The 18077-nt window shown below is 32.4% G+C and overlaps 1 protein-coding gene across 1 annotated transcript; it reads right to left on the bottom strand.

The window, feature by feature from the left end:
• On the bottom strand, positions 1-1044 carry LOC136979611 (serine/threonine-protein phosphatase PP1-beta-like). The gene has a single exon (XM_067275638.1). It carries the CDS (start codon positions 960-962, stop codon positions 57-59), a length of 906 nt encoding a protein of 301 aa, XP_067131739.1. The 5' UTR covers positions 963-1044; the 3' UTR covers positions 1-56.
• Between the last annotated feature and the right edge of the window lie 17033 nt (positions 1045-18077).

Raw genomic sequence — 18077 nt, 5'->3', positions numbered from 1 at the left:
ATGATCTGTAAATCATTTCTGAAGTTAAATCTTTCTAAGATTGGTTTATCATGTTATTACAATATTGTTATGAATGAGCATATCAGTTCTTCATTAACACACATCATAGCAGCAGAATTATTGAAATGGCTATATTTTGGTGCAGAAAAAATTGTCACAAGTTGGCGTCCAGCAAAAAATTCGTATCCTTCTTGAACCACTTCATGAGCTCTACAGATTAGATCAAATTCATATTTAAGAAGAAAACTACGAACAATATCTGGCCCAAATGTCACTGAAATTCCTCGTTCGTTTATTCCCCATCCTCGAATACGTTTCTTTGGATCAGACCAAAGTAGATCACATAATAATCCACTATCGGGTATATCAGTAGGTCTTGGTAGTCTTCGAATTTGGTCCATAGACTCAAGATGTGGGCTTAAACCCCCGTGACAACAAAATATCTTTTCTTCAACGATAGCAGCAACAGGCAAACAATTAAAACTACTTACAAATGCTTTCCATATATTTATATTAAATTTCTGTTTGCATTCATTATAAAATCCGTAAACTCTATTCAAACCCGATGATTCATGATTGCCTCTCAACAGAAAAAATGTATCTGGATATTTGATTTTATTGGCAAATAGAAAACATATTGTTTTTAACGACTCTTTTCCTCTGTCGACGTAATCACCTAAAAGAAGATAGTTACTTTTAGGTGGAAGACCACCGAGCTCAAAAAAACGCAACATGTCTTGGTACTGTCCGTGAATGTCTCCAAATATGTTGATGGGAGCTTCAAGTTCTAAGAGCATAGGTTGACTCAAAAATATCTGTTTGGATAATAAACAGAGCGTTTGAATTTCTTCTTCTACAAGTGGGAACTTTTCTCTTGTTTCGGGATCATCGGAATATGCAGAAGACAAAAGACGCGACAAAATATCATCAATGTTAATATTATTTCTAAAATTTTCACTCATTATCAAACTTAGAATGAGATGTTGGTCATTCCAATAATTTTTGAAATAATGAATTTTCAGTATTAATTGATCATTATTAGATAAAGTACGTTGGTATCATTATTGGTCAATAATATGTACACTCAGCATTTAGTCAGTGGATTGATTATTTTTTCAAAATTTAAAAATAAATTTTATATTTGACGATAAATATGCTTATCGTTTTGTAATATGGTATATACTGTATTTTCAATATTTAATCTTAATTTTTATTATTTTAATAACTGATTAAATCGTCAATTATGATCAACAATCAAATAATTACATTATAACTCCAGTCTTTAAATTAAAAATATATACAAATGTGATATTACATTAATCTTTGCAATAGAAATTCATTCAGATAATCTATCGTAGACTAAATAAAGTTTGTGACTGATGATCAGGACGAACGGTTGAAGCAGTGTTCTTCAACCTTTTTTTTTTTTTAATAGTGGCATTCCAACTTCATAATTTTTTCTTGCGGCATGCCTGGGTCTTTATCAATGCAGTTACAGTAAGACCTCACTTATCACTTAGGATGCGTTCCTAGACGACAGAGCGCTAAACGAAACAACGAGATCATTTTAACACAGTAAATAGGGAAAGGGGAACAGGCGACTAAAAATAAAATAATTTAAAATTAAAGTAAAATCTGTTTTATATTAATTCCCATAATAATGTATATAAAATAACACACAAAGATATGTACACAGAAATGTAAAATTCATTTTTCGTGATGAAGGTCCTAGCTCTTCTGAAATTCTTCTTATTGTGTAGTTTCATTTGTCTCTTTCTTTTCCTTTCCTTAATCAAATGTCGGTAGCAGAAGATCACATCCGAAATGCTTCATCTTGCTTTGCTCTCCTTTCAAAATCTGGTCATTCGCTACAATTTGATCAACGATTTCGGTTATCGTTACCAAACTTTTACTAAGGAAATCTGTAGAAAAATTCTTTGGGTTCTTTGTTTTCAGAATCACTATTTTCCAGTTCTACATAAATTCCTTGTTCTGCCAGTTATTGAAGGTCGTCGCTGGTAAGGCTCTCACCAGAAACCTGCAGTAACTCCTCAATATCCTGCTCGTCTACATCTCCTAAACTAGGAGATGTGGACTAGGAGTCCTGCCGTATCGATTAGGTTGGTAATTTGGGTCAACAATAGGCTCTTCTTGTTGAGAATCCTTGGATACTTCGGCCATACCTGCACACTCCATTCATGCATTTATCAGTTAATTTTTACCAAGCTAAGTCGATATTGCCTATGGCATACATGACGTTATATTTTTTCCAAAATTGCACCAAATAAACAGAGTTAAGGAAAGTACAGTGCTGCGATGAACTCACACCTTTTGCTGATTTGATTCGTATTCGGGAATAATCGTATTATATACAAATCAATGTAAATTTTGAACTTTTTTTAGGCTTCGAGCAGACGCGTTATATCGAATCAGCGTTAATCGAGAAAACGCTAAACGAGGTCTTACTGCATTAGTTTTTCGTACTTTTAGTAATATGCGCAAGAAGTGTTATGCCGCTAATCAGCACTATATTCTACGACATCCCGATTGAAAATCACTAGGTTAAGGTGTTAATCTACCCGGAAATGAATCCGGACGAGTCGAAAAACTCCAGGAATTTTTCGGTGTGATCCATCCTGGACATATTGGACTCCGTCCCTCACCAGTTGGACGTCCCATTTTGGTCCTAGCCAAACACGATAAACTTCATTAAACTCTCCCTTACTGGCCACACCGCAAAAAAAGTAGAAAAGTTTGATTATTTAAAATTGGAAAATATATGTATTCAAAATACAGTCGAGTCCGCATGAGTTGTCATAGGTATAACTCGATACCGTCGGTTAAGTAGTCAGTTTTCTGTGGTCCCGGCCGACTTACATAGACATTAATGTTAAAAAAAACTCTGGTTTACTCGACACCGCCGGATAAATCGACACACTCTTGCAGTTTAGACGTCTGATAAGTCGACTCCCCCTCCTGAAAAAAGAGTTTACACCGCACAGTGTGGTGTGAACTCATTTTTTCACGAGGGGGAGTCGACTTAATATATACATAATAAAAATGCCTTAACATTTTATATATATTTATATATATAAAAATAATAGGTAAGAAAAATTATACAATCTATATCAGCGTCACATCAGAATCCGATTTTGCATTTTCTCACGTCATGCGTTATTTGTAGCACCTGTTTCACGTGAAATTGAGAAATGAGTGTTAGAAATGAGTGTCCGAAATAGGGTTTCTGAAACGGGATCCCGGCTGTTTTTTTACCCCGGGAAATATCCCGGGAAATTTTTCTCATCCCGGGAAATCCCGCAATTTTTTTAAAAGTTCACTTTTTTCTTATTTTGTGTTAAGATTGAAGAAATTTTACAAATAGAAAGTATAATTAACTCATAAACTGTCAGAATGCCGGAATGCATTTATATTTAATTTAAGCCTGTGTTACTGATGGTGCAGCTGTAATGGTGAAATTTGGAAGGTTAATTGAATGTGAGCATCAGTTATGTTATGCACACGGAATTCATTTAGCGGTATGTGATGTTTTGTACCAAAAGTCAACCACTTCAGTAGCAGTCCCTCTTTCTGAAGAAATTCAAACTGAAGATGAAGAGCGCAATGATGATATTGAGAAAGATGAAGAAGACTTTAGTTATAGTATTGATTTTGAAAGTGTTTTGTGTGAGCGTTTGGCTGAAGATCCTTTCGATATAGATATTTCATTTGAATTACATGACACACTAGGTAATGAAATAGTCTGTTCTCAAATCATTAATAAGGTTAGAAAAATAGCAAAATTTTTTCGCAAATCACCTTTAAAGAATAACATCTTACAAAAATACGTTGAACAGGAACATGGGAAAAATTTGCACTTATTTCTGGATTCCAAAACCCGATGGAATAGCCTTTTAGCCATGTTAGAGCGATTTATTAAAATAAGATCATCCATATCGAAAGCAATCATTGACTGTAATAAAGATACGGACAATTTTGATCTTGACAAACAAGAAGTTACTGTAATTCGTGACATCGTGGCATCACTGCAGCCATTAAAAGCTGGAGCAGAAAAGCTTGGCAACAGAGGATCGACTTTACTTTCATCGGAAGGTATTTTTTCTTTTATTATAAATGAGTTAAATCAACTAAACACACCTTTTTCAAGAAGACTAAAAGAGTCGTTTATTCGACGCATAGCAGAGAGAAGAAATGTAAAACTGACTGGCCTCATACAATATCTCAATAGTGGAAAGAATTATGGAAAAGTTTCAACTTTCCCAAGTGAAAAAAGTTTGCCAGCCTTACCAACCAAGACTATGTTAATTTTATCAGCAAAACAGATGTTAGATCGTCTTTTTGAAGTATCTACTGATTCTACTTCCGGTGATACAGATCAACTACCAGATGTCGCAAGCTCATCTGCAATGACTTTAGCTGAAAAGCTTGATGCTGCTATCAAAGAAGCTGAGATAGACAGATCAAGAAAAGTGGACAACAAAAGCAGTACTGAAACGCGTCTCGAGAACGAAATAGAAATCTTTGAGGCTACAGGTGAAAAAACACACATCATCTGTCTTCTGTTAAATGCGTTAAAAACGATTCCACCCACATCGATTGAATCAGAAAGGGCATTCTCGGCAGCAGGACTTTTTATTACCAAATTAAGAACCAGATTGAGTGATCGGAGTATCGACCATCTTTGTTTCTTAAAATCTCATTATAAAAATTTACAGTAATATTTGTATTATGTTTTATTTAAATAAAAAATATCATTTTCTAAGTTAGAAGTTTGATCAAAGTTCAGTTTTTTTTCTTTAAATTTTTAACTCAATTCGTAGGCAATTTTTGTTATAAGCAGTTTCGAACAAACTTTAACAAATTTTTTTTTATTTGTGAATTTTCTACGTAATTCAAAGGTATTTTTAATACATATTTTACACATCATTATTAATACGATTTTGGAGGTTGTAGAACACTTAAATTACTTTAAAAAATGAAAAATAATGATATCATTCGATTTCAAGATATTTTTTATATTTTAAAAATAATTTATTATATCCCGGGATTTCCCGGGATCCCGGGAAACAGTTCACTTTTATCCCGGAATCCCGGGACAAGCAAAAGACCGGGAAATAAGAAACCCTAGTCCGAAAGCTAACATGAAGGAAAAATACGAACTTGTGTCTGAATTTGAATGTAAGAAGACTTCGCAAGCTATGTTATTGATTTTATACTGTGTTTAGAATTATCTCGAAGTTCTGCGAAGTACTTTGAGAAATTGAATATATTTATAGAATGAATTAGAGATTTAGAGGGGTAACTCGGAGTCCCGGGTCAGTCACGAATATTGAGATCGTGGCAGAAACTTCTCCGGAAGCTGTAAATATATATAAATAAATTCAACAAAATAGATTTTTTAATTTATATCGTTAAATAGCAAACAAATTTGTTTAGATTTCTTGTGTGTCTTTATATATATATATAGAAATTTTGGTATGCTTCTGCACTCCAGGTTCAAGCCAAATGGTCCTACTAACCACCTCTACGTTATCTGGATTTGGAGTTAATCATATACTTAATATCAAGATAGCGCTGTTTGTTGGGATACGGAAACGCGACATGTGGGTGATCTTTCAAGTGAGATGTCTCCTGGGAGAACTTAAGAGAAACGGGTGTTAGACACGTGAAGAAAACACGAGAAATTCCATCCGGCCAGCCCGTTGAGTGGGTGATGAGGCGCAAATCTACGACCAGTGTTACTGGTGTTAGCCACGCCGTCACTGGCAGGTGCAGGAAAATAAACTTAACGAACTGAAGAATAAAAATTATCAAATAAATTTTATATTTTAATAAATATATAATTGATTCTAATAATTGTATTAAGAAAATTTGAATTATTGTAAAGCTAAATTTTCCTAATGCTTAATTTTTAAACAAGTATAAAGTTGAATTGAATCACTTCAACAATAATTTTGCTACTCCTTTTGAATTTTCTAAAATAGGAAGTGATAATTAAATTTTTAATGTTCTTACTTTCAACAAGAAAAATTAAAATTCTTATATTACAAGCAAGTATTTATTGTGACGACATAATGCTGGGCTGCAATTTTAAATTGTATTTTTAATTTATTTTATTTAAAATATATGCTCTCCACCTCAAATTAGTGGCGGCTTGCCCCTGTACATCATACTTTCCCTTCAACAATAGAGTCGTGCCGATCATTATTAACTGCTTTCGGAGGAAAACTTTTGAATTGAAATAAAGTGACTTCCGGTGCAAACTGGAAGTTCATATATAGTCGGTGTCTTCTGCCACAAAGGTTTCCATATTCTATTAGGGAAGGATAGGTTTAGGTGTTTGAAAACATGAAAAACCATTTAAAAATAGGCGCGTGTGGGTAATTTTCGACGGTCGCCTTCTTGTTTGCGCCCGCACAGGTAGTAAACAAGATGGCGACTGGAAGAGAGGCCAAGACAAACTTTAGTCGAAAATCACTTAGGTAAAAGTCCATCCTTTATATATGGGGCGTTTTTTCTAATTTTGCTCTCAAAACCTCTCTAGTAGACGTGTCCTATTCACAAAAATTTTTCAGGGCAACGCGTATAGGGCAACCTAAAAGCTATAAGGCTTCCAATAGCAATCAAAGTAGTTACGAAAAAAACTCGACACACCACTTTCATTACCGTGTGGCTATGTATGTATGTATATATATATATATATATATATATATATATATATAGACGTGCACTTTCACAACTTAATTTCTTATTCATAAAACCACATAATAGACACTAAAACGGAAATATCTGAGCCATGGAGCACGCCACGTTGCCGCCTACCGTAAACTACTATTACAAACACCCGTTGTTGCGCGCTTCCCACTAGAATGTAGGAACGGGTTCAGAGTTATTTTTTATTGCTAACACGTGACTATTTCTTGGAGGCAACCCGCGTGGGCAGTCTGACGAACAGCTCGAGTTACGCTTCCGTAACACTAACATTCTATAACGAAATTCACGAGTTAAGATTTGACAACGACGATTTATTTTTCGAGATTAACTTAAAAAGAAAACAATCAAATTACTTTAAAATTCAGATTACCTGCTTATAACTATACATTTTTAAATTAAAAGGGTTAGTTAGGCTATATAAAACTTATGTGTTTATAAATTTAGTTATATAATAATTTATATATAAGATGTGGGATCAATAGGCTACTACATAGACTTTTCTGTTTGGAAATGTTTTAAACAATAGATGCAACACGTGTCAGAGCTATGTTCACACACCCAGTTTTTTTCTTCATTCCAATACCTCGCGGACCAATACTTTTGTGAATTAAAATAAGACGGATCATCTCTGGTCTGCGGACCACAGTACGTCGCTAGACCGCGAGCGACTTTGTTTTAATTTCTTTTATGAATCGCACAAATTTTAATTCTTATCAGACTTTTCAATTAAACACGAAAATATCTGTAGCTTTTAACACCAAATAGTATACAAAAATAATTCCATATTGAAAAAATCGGAAGTAACGTAGTCACCAACCGGGATGTATTTAAAGAACGAATTTAAACCTTTCTAGATATTTGGCTGGATTCTTAATGCTTAAATGTAACAAACGTTTGCATGGTGCTGGATATCTAAAAAGGTTTGGTTATTCATTTTTTTGAAACGTGAGCTTAAAAACAAATCGTTAAACTTCGAAATTTCTTCCTGCTGCTTCCAGTCGAATAAAGTCGGAATGAAAAACTAGTTTTAACACGTTCAACGTCCTAAAAAACAGTAAAATCTTAAATTTACTGGAAGGCGGTGTAGCAGCCTTAAATCCTTTTTAGAAAATTACTCTTGAAAAAGATTTTTTACTCTTTGTAAAAGAATATGTTTCTGTATAAAATTTAACGTTTATAAATTTAAATAGAAATTTAGCTATTAACAGAAATAAATTCTAAAATGTATTATATTTACTAAATTTATTATAAACAACATTATTACAACATTTATTTATTTATTTGATAGAAAATTACTCTTTTAAAAAAGATTTTATAGGAAAGAAAATGTTATTAAACTTTTAATATTACTGTTAACGTTTAAACGTTAAAGAAAGGAATGCAAACAGCATTAACAAATGAAAATGACTACATAATGATTTTTACATAAACATTGGATTGCTGACCCCTGGTTTTAGGCCCACCACATTCTTTAAGTGCTCTCTTAATTCTTCTCTGAAAATAAAAACAAAACAATTTGTTTAAAATTAATCTTGATAATATATAACAAAATGATAACTGAAAATAATTGCTACAAATTCACAATAATAAACCAACCCACCAATTTAAAATCTTATTTCTGATTAGTTAGACGTTTTTAAAAGTTCATACAAGTTTTCATTTATAAACAATGACCTAATTTCAAAGTAAAATGTGTAACAATGATAACCGGGAACTAAAGTCCCAGACAAAAGTTTAGAAACTGGAAATAATTTAGATATTTTGACTAAGTGTCTTGAGATTGATACTTATTTCGCGCAAAATAAAAAATATTATTGACAAGGTAATCAGATTTATAACAACCTTCATGAAAACAAATGAATAACATATCAATAGCATATATATGTTGTTGCTATATACAGTATATTTCCGCAGATAAGACGATGTATAAATTTTCTTCAAAGTTTTACAGTTTTTGCATATATCTGTCCTAAAAGATGACCCCCCAAACTATCAATGACCTATGAATTTAATTTAGATCAGATACTCTCTACTAGTAAGTAATTACGGTTTGTCCATTTTATTATAATGGTTTTAATTTATATAAATTTCAATCTAATTTTTTTGTATCTGTCCTATTAGATGACCTCGGATTTTGGGGGCCCTTTTTTGATAATTCAACTATCGTCTTATCCGCGAAAATATACGGTACACACCAGTGGCGGACTAAGGCTAAAGCGGGCCCTAGGCAACATTGTAATTCCGGGCCTATTTTTCAGTCATGACACATACTTTGCGTTTGGTAGTTTGGTTTTAAAGCATATAGTATGTAGTTCTATTTAATTATCGGATTCCAAGAAAAAAAAGGAAAAAAATAATATACATGTACAAAAATTAAATAAACATAATTTATTAAAACAAACAATAATACTGAAACAAATATACCCAGATTGATTAGTTATATTGCCTTTTTTCTCACTTTTAATTCTGCAAACTCGTCAATTAGTTTGTCATAATTAATAGAGTTATTTAATAACTCTTTTTCTATATAAAGTAATGATAAACTATTTAATTTTTGTTGGCCTAACGTGGATCTTAAAAAATTTTTTATTCTGGCCATTACTGAGAATAATCTTTCACCGCTTGCATTGCTTATTGGAAGGGTTAAATAAATTCTCAGAATTATGTTTAAATTAGGGAATGTTGAAATAATATTATTTTCCTGAATAAATGACCATATGGATACAGGCGAAATAATATTTTCTTTACTTATAAAAGTCTTAAATTGTAATACTTCATTTTTCAGTTCTGCTAGGTTTAAATCTTGTTCATAACATTTTAATTCCTCTATTGAAGTCACTAACATCACTATTATGAAAAATTGTTTTGAATTTATCGTTAATAGTTTTATGTCCCTCAGATCTTTTTTTAATGTTGCTAATTAAAAAATCGCATACAACAAAAAAAATTATTAACTTTAAAATGTTCTTTGCCACTGAATCTTATTTCATGTTCTGGAATTTCATCATGAAATAGTTTTCGTATTTTCTGCCGTTTGTTATCATTAGTATATGCAATATCTTTAACTTTTTCTGCTACTTTTTCTAAATGGTCAAAATCATCTCTAACAGTTTGTATGAAATCTATCAATGAATCATATATTAAAACTGCTGTATTTAGGTATTCGTCTTTTTGTTGAAGAGTCTTGTTTGAAGCATCTATTCTCTCTAAAATCTTTTCCCATATAGTAAGTAACAGTACATACTCAAATGTATCAAGTTTTTTTATGTAAATCGGCAGCTTCGGACCTTGTTAATGGTTTTTCATCTTTGTTTGAGGAAAAATGACGTAAACAATGTTTAATTTCTTCATAATTTTCCTTTAAGGATTTCACAGCATCGGAACGAGCAGACCACCTGGTGTCACAAATAGGTTTAATACTCAAGTGTTTGCTGTTACAAAATTTTTGTAATGCATTCCACTTATGCGTAGAACTTGAAAAAAAAAATACGTACAATTCCTGAACGATATTGAAAAAAGTGGTCATTTCCATGCAACTTTCGGCAGCAGCGTTTCTAATTAAATTTAATGAATGATTTGCGCATGGTATAAAATGGGCAGAAAAGATATGTTGTTTTATTCTGCATTGGAGTCCCTTATATTTACCTGACATATTAAACGCATTATCATAACTCTGTCCCCGACAGTTAGTGATGTCTAAATCTATATTATTTAAAAATTCTAAAATAACTTTCTCCAACTTTTCACCCGTATGAGAAAATATAGGTAGAAATCCCAAAAATCTTTCTTTTATACCACTTGGAAGAACATAGCAAATAATGACGGTCAGCTGATCTACGTGAGATATATCAGGTGTTGAATCAATAATTAGAGAGTAAAATTTGGCTTCCTTTATTTCGTTCACTATTGTGAGTTGTAAATCTTTCGATATAATAGAAATAAATTCATCACATATTGTAGACGAAAAATAGTTTATAGTACCGGTGCCGCAGTTTGCATATTTTTTCATGTGTTCCCGCAAAAATGGATCGAACTCGGATAAATATTCCAAAGCACCTATATAATTACCATTATTTTCACTAAAAAACACTTCATTTTTACCACGAAACGCTAAAGAGTATGAAGAAATAAATTTGATTGTCGTTACCACACGTTTAAGTACTTCCCTCCATTTTTTTTTTCATTTATAATTTGTTTTTCCAGTTCAGTGTCAATGCGTCCGGTAATTTTAGATCTTGTTATAAAAATTAAAATGGAGTTAATGTGGTCACTGGAGTTTTCATACTCTGACAATTTTTTATGTACATTTTTCCAATCATTCGTCCCTTTTGTCATTAGCGTTGTTTGCTTGGAAAATAATTTACAGACGTAACAGTACAATTAGTTGTTGGTTTCAGTAAAAGCCAACCAATCTCTTTTAACTTTTTCCTCGCTATTAATAGTTCTGAAGACGGAGGCAATAGTTAATTTTCTTGTGATTTGTTTTGACCCTTCGTTGCATCGAATAGAAGATGATTCCAAAGATCCATTTATTGATTTTGGTGGATTTTTTATATAATACTCTCGCATGGCGTCTGTTAAGTATTCTGGCCATAATGCAATATCGTTTACAAAACTCTTAGTTTCATCATTACTTTGAGATGATTTTAAATTTATATTTTCTCCTTTTGTTTCATCTTCACAAACGGAATTGCTTGGTTTCTCCTGCTGGTCTTTTTGCAGAATAGTTTCGGACACAAATGATGTTTCTGGAGTTTGAGCAGGTGAAATTTGTGAAAATGATGACGATTGTTGTAATTGTTCTCCATCTACAGTTAAAAATTTGTCCAACGATCTTTTCATTTGTTTTGCCACTTTATCTCGATCTGCTTTTCGTTTTCTTTTTTCATAAATGTTTATTACTTAAATTCATATCATTTTAAAAACCACGTACTAAAAAGAAAGAAGAAAATGATCTTCAATTAAATTTATTTTTACTCAATATCACAATCACAAACAAAATCACAATTTGTGGTATTTTATATTATATATTATTTTAATTAAATAATGTAATACTTTTATAAAAACTTACATTTTTATTTTAGAAATTCCAGAAAGTATTAACTATAAATCTAAAACAATCTATTTGCAATCAAGTCTAGGTACTTAAGTCTTAATTGCACAATTTTCGATCACAACTCACATAAGATGCAATACGTTCAGGAGACACTGATTTTAAATAGCTACGTTTGACTTTTTAAACACGTGCATAGTAAACACGTGCATAGTAAAGGCTCGATAGGCGCGAGGCTCGATCGTATTTACACACATCGACACTCGCGGGCGTGGATGCATAAGCACGGGAACGCTCGTCCACACTTGTCGACTTTATCAATCAACGATTCGACATAATTTGGATACGTTTCAACAATGATTATGAATATCATGTTTTTCTGTTAAATAAAAATAAAACTTAATTATAAAAATTAAAAAATTAAAAACCTAATTTTCGGGCCCCAAAAATTACGGGCCCTAGGCACGTGCCTAGGTTGCCTAGGCCTTAGTCCGCCCCTGGTACACACCCACACTCACAGGCATTCCTCGTACAACACAGTACTTTTACAACACGGTTTGAAACTGGGAATATTCCCATACACACTACTTTCGATTTCACTCCGACAAGATTGTGAAATTTTGTACGGAGGATTTCTAAAATTTTTAAGTGTAAACTTCGTTATTCGATATATTGTCCCCCTTCAAGCGTGTGTGTTGTCTCAAATTTGCTCACGAATTTTAGAATGTTGAAATTTTCAAATTATTTTCTGCTTTTCTCTTCATTTAATTATGTATAAATTATAATTAACTTAGAAATTTTCTAAACAGAAGAAAGCACTTTCTAATGTTAAATCAAAGTAAATCAATGTATTAGGAAATTAAACTAAGAAACAAAACAATTCTGATACTCACCATCCATTATATAGCATCAGTAAACAACAGATGGGCGAAAAATCTAGTTGCATTTCTCAATTTGTTAGTTTCAAAACGATGAATAGTGTTTTATGTCGTTTTGAAAATATCTTCAAAAGACTCACCGTAAATTTTATTCAACTGACAAATCCTCTGAAAATTAAACTAATTGTGAGTATTGAATTTATCATTATTCACAGAAATCATAAAACTAAAATAGTTTAAGGTTTAATACTTTTATTCTTAAGACTAAATAATTCACCAAAATAATTTACAAAATTCAAAGAATTCTTTGTGATAAAACACTAGATGAAAAATCTTTTGAATTTTATTTTGTCCACTTTATAAAATGATGAAATATTTATAAATTTTTATAAATGCAAACACTTTAAAATTCTAATTTCAACTATACAATATAAACCGAGCACTGAGAACTCAGATTATTGGATTACAAATGTATTTTTGATATCCTTTTCCATATACATAAATAGAACTAAAATTTATATATTAAAATAATATTTTTGAATCAGGTGAATTGAGTTGAACTAATAAATTTGAAATTTACTAATTCTAATCAAATCAATTCAATAAGTGAATTTAATACATTGATGCAAGATTAATTTGAAAATTATTCATAACTTTTTATCATCATCAAATTTTATAAAAGTATGAAAGATTGTAACATTACATGGATATTTACTTTCAACATGTTATTGTTACAAATATAAAACAATTTTAACATTGAAAAGAAAATCATTACATTTGATTTATAAATGCAATAGTTATCTTTTCTGTAAGTTTCTAAAGGTTAAAATATTCTATAAATTAGGTAACAGTTTCTAGTGATTTTGTAAAATTTCAATTTCTAATTCAAAATGACACAGATTTTAGTGTAAAATCAATATTCATAAACAATGTAATACTTACTTATGAAAAGTTTTTTGGACATCTGGCACAAGTGTTTTTTTTTTCTGCACAACAATCTAAAATCGTGCGACACAATTCAACCTAAAAATACAATACTTTATTTTATTGTAAATTTAAAAATATTGAAAATAAATTGAACATTTTTGTCATAGAAAAGATTTCTGCCATAAAAAATAAACACCTCAGATTATTTTTCGTTATCTGGATATTATCTTAAATCTGTAGGTATGTGGGAACTTTAGCAGACCATCTATTCGCTTGTGCCAGTAAATATAGGTGGCGTATGAGTCGACCAAAATGGCTGCCACAAAGGGTATAGCGTGCTTGACAATGTACGAGAGTTACTTGTGTGTTGTCTTTTTAATAACTTTTCTCTCTGTAGTCAAAACGTTTTATTCGCATTTGTATCCGACATTAATCCTAGTTGATTTCGTAGTTGTTTAAGTCACTATGATTACACTTTGTGACATTTTAGAATATGTGGCTGATCGAAAAAGATGTCTTACAGAAGGAGAGGAAATACCAAAACTGATAACTTCACATCTATCCAGCTCTTTCTCAGCAAACAATTCACTTCAGTTTCCCACAGCTAATTTTGCTGAGCTTAAAATTCTTTTATACAAATGTTTTCACTCTAATATAGGCCATCGTCAGGTTTAATATTATAAATGTTCCAAAATGGAACGTACCGTTTTCGAATATTTTACATATTTAAAATTCAATAAAATAATTTAACTTTAAAATAAATTGAAAGAAGTGTGTATATTAAATAAATAAATAAACAAATAAAACATAGAAAACAAAGCTAAGAAGAAAGAAATGATTTAAGGGTTTTTAAGTGTCATTCTTTTTTCTATTATATATTTCCACGCTGTTGGAAGCGCATAGCATTTAGGCAACGGTTTTTCATTTTACTTTTATAAATTTCCACCTTTTCCATCTCCAACGCAATGGATGGAGAGTGCACCGTTTAAATGACTTTAGCCTCTTCCCATTTTACAATCGTTCCTTCAGTCTGTGCTATAATTGATAATATTGTGCTGTTGTGTCGTTTGTCAACGTTGTATCAAATGCTCTTTTTCTTATAAAAATCGAGAATGATCTATAAAAGAGCACCTAATATCTGTAGCTTGCTACGGAACGATAAAGACAGCGTTAAAAAGGAAGGTAAAGCTGGGATATATAAAATTCCATTTGAAAATCAACAGTTAGGAATCGAAAAAGATTATGTGGGTATGACTAGAAAAAACCTGGCGGTACGTCTGCGATAACATACACACAGTTTTGACAAAAGACAACACAATATTAGCAAGGGTGAACACTTTCTATTCTAACAAACTACTTTATACCCATAGCAGCCGCCATTATGTAGTTCGCACTAATACCGCTAGGTGTCAGATCTATCGTTGGCACAAGCGAATATTTTCGCAACAACACATACTCAAATATACTGCACTCACAAAATACACATACAAAAAATGTCATATCATGCCAGAAACTATATAACACATCACTTCTGATTGCAAGCTCTGGGCAAAGACATTTATATAAACATAATCAAAATGTACTATAACAGCCGTAATTGCAAATAAAACAATTTACCACAATTGACTAGACCAGCAATTCTCAACCTTCTTAGCTCCGCGATCTCCCCAAAATTAGTAAATATAAATAAAATTAATATTTCGCGATCCCCAACCAAAGGAATAACAACAGTGAGCTTTACTATTACTAATTGAATTTTGACCAATTATAAATTTAAATTTTTTTAAATGCTAAGTTACCAGTTGAGATTTACGACCAGCTCATCAAAATGGCTGCCAACAAAATACTACAACTACAATTTACATCTGAAGATTTAAATACGTTTTCGCTTGCTCATTCACATGAATATGATCACATGAATATGGAAATTTAGTCACAGAAGCACTGAAAATATTAATCCCTTTCGCCTTGTCTTATCTCTGTAAAGGGTTTTTCGTCTATGGACGCGCTAAGAACTAAATACAGGAATCTTATCACTCGAAACAATTTGCTTTCGTGTGTTTCTAACGTAGATCCATGTATGGAGAAAATTTTAAATGAAAAACAAATGCAACCATCACATTAAATTATTTTCTTTTACATGTAAGTTTATTGTAAGTAAAATGTTTATAATAAATGATTTCATTATTGTTTCGCGATCCCCCTTTAATACCACTGCGACCTCCTTGGGGTCAAGATGTCCAGGTTGAGAAACGCTGGACTAGACAATACACCCATTAACAAACAATAAAAAATCACATACGTTATAGACATCCATTCCAAACACTCAATGTACTGTACTGTACAAAACAAATTTACTAAAAAATTAGCAAGTACACAGAACTCGCCCAGGAAATAAGGCGTCTGTGGAGAATGGATAGGGTGCTTATTGTACCTGTTCTCACCACTACAGGTGTCATACACACTACACAAAAGCCTGAAAACATTACAGTTGAATAGAAACATCACGCAACAGAAGGCCACTATATCCGAAACGTCATACTGTTAGGAAATTCTTGAATACAGACGCACTTATTTAATTTTTTTCTTTGGTTGCTATGCCTCGACTCAGGTCTGGCATAGTATGGCATGCAGCAACCAGTGTAATCGCACTACACTTGTTATTTCCTTTATATTTTTGATCTATATATATTAATTCTTTTGTTTGTCCCTGTATTTCACTAAATGTAAAAATTGATCATTATACATTCCTTCTAATAACAGTCACAAAGAAAAACAACATTAGGATTATTACTAATCTGAAAATATATAATCATAATCCAGAATTAAAATTTTGAATTAATTATAATAAGATCAATATTTTATTCATATAAAGTATCTAACATAATATTTGGTTTAGAAATTTGTTTTCCATATAAATTGAAATATTACATTTCAATTTTCTGTAAAACAAAACTCCAGAGTTTCGAAAAATATTCATTCAATTTATAATTAAACTTACAATATGACCTGGCTCAACATGGAGCTCGTGTAGTCTAAAAGCACATTTTTCAGATTGTATGCTTGACTGTATTATAGAACGTATTCTTCTCAAATCAACTAACTTGTAAGTTGCTTTGACTAAGCAACTTAGTTGATTTAAGAAAAAGAATACGTAGTATTATAGAACGTATTCTTCTATTCAAATCAACTAAGGGTATCGAAGGGTAAATCAACTACCTGGTTTATATTCCTTTTGGGTGTACTATAGATTACTATCTATGGAATTTCAGGACTTTGATTATATATTGGAACTCAGGGGACCGAGATGAGTTCAACGGTACCCTATTTTTGGACCGGAGACGAAAAATAAAAAAGTTATCATACTTTTTCACTTACCATACTTTTTTAATGCTTTCATGAAGACGGCACCATAGTTGCTAGTACTGCCATCTTGCGGTAAAGTCTGCAAACCATGACGTCGGACTACGGTCATCTCCCGGGGGTTAAACACGCGATACGAGAGCGGAGAGAGCGACGCGACTTTCGATCATCGCGCGATCGACATTTCGGTTAATGTTACTTATAGCAGCAAACATGGCGGCCCGACTGACCTCTCGTAAGGACGCCACCACACGCCGCCATGTGCTAAACTAGTGATCGATTCACGGTAGTTCTTGAACAAAGTAAAAAAAGGGGGAAAACGTCTACTAAAGGCAATTTTAACGGCAAGCGACGGGACTCCCGATCGCGATAGCGAAGCCGACTTAGCGGAGAGCGACGCGACTCCCTATCATCGCGCGATCGCCGAAAAAAGTATGATAACTTTTTTATTTTTCGTCTCCGGTCCAAAAGTAGGGTATCGTTGAACTCGTCTCGGTCCCCTCAGTTCAGATATATACTCAAAGTCCCGAAATTCCACAGATAGTAATCTATAGTATCTCCTTACCCTTTTTTTTTTTAACTCTTTCCACCCTGTGGGCACTAAGAGGACCTAATTTTAGCAGAATCCATTATGGGTTGGCTAGGCCACAATAGGGCGACTAGGTGGTGAAGGACGGGACCCGACATATCCGAACGCGCCATCTCCCACCGAAAACTTTCTACGGATTTTTCGACCCGTCCAGATTCGAACCTGGGTCCCCCAGAGCTGTAGGCCGCCACCTTGACCGCTCGGCCATCCAGCCGTCTATGTTTATATTACTGTAGTACAGTATAAATATTAGCTTTTTCATTTGATGTCAACTGTTTTTCATATAGCCGGTTGAAGGTATGGTATCAATAAATATGCATAAGTTGAATCATTTTAAATTTTATTACTATATAAATTGAATTTGTTTACAATAATATTCATTTTGTATACAATTTTGGCACATTTATATAAAATATATATTTTTTACACATCTAGTAAGGCAGCACTTTTTACTAAGTCTCTTAATTGCATGTGAACGAAGGTGGCGCTTCCTTCTCTCGAAGTGTGAGTGCATGTATAATTATGTTATGGCCTT

The sequence above is a fragment of the Centruroides vittatus genome, unplaced genomic scaffold, assembly GCF_030686945.1.
Source record: "Centruroides vittatus isolate TY-2023 unplaced genomic scaffold, ASM3068694v2 contig_1157, whole genome shotgun sequence".
Lineage (NCBI taxonomy): Eukaryota > Metazoa > Arthropoda > Arachnida > Scorpiones > Buthidae > Centruroides > Centruroides vittatus.
The sequence above is the reverse complement of the archived record's forward strand: the minus strand, read 5'-3'. Positions and strand labels throughout refer to the sequence as shown.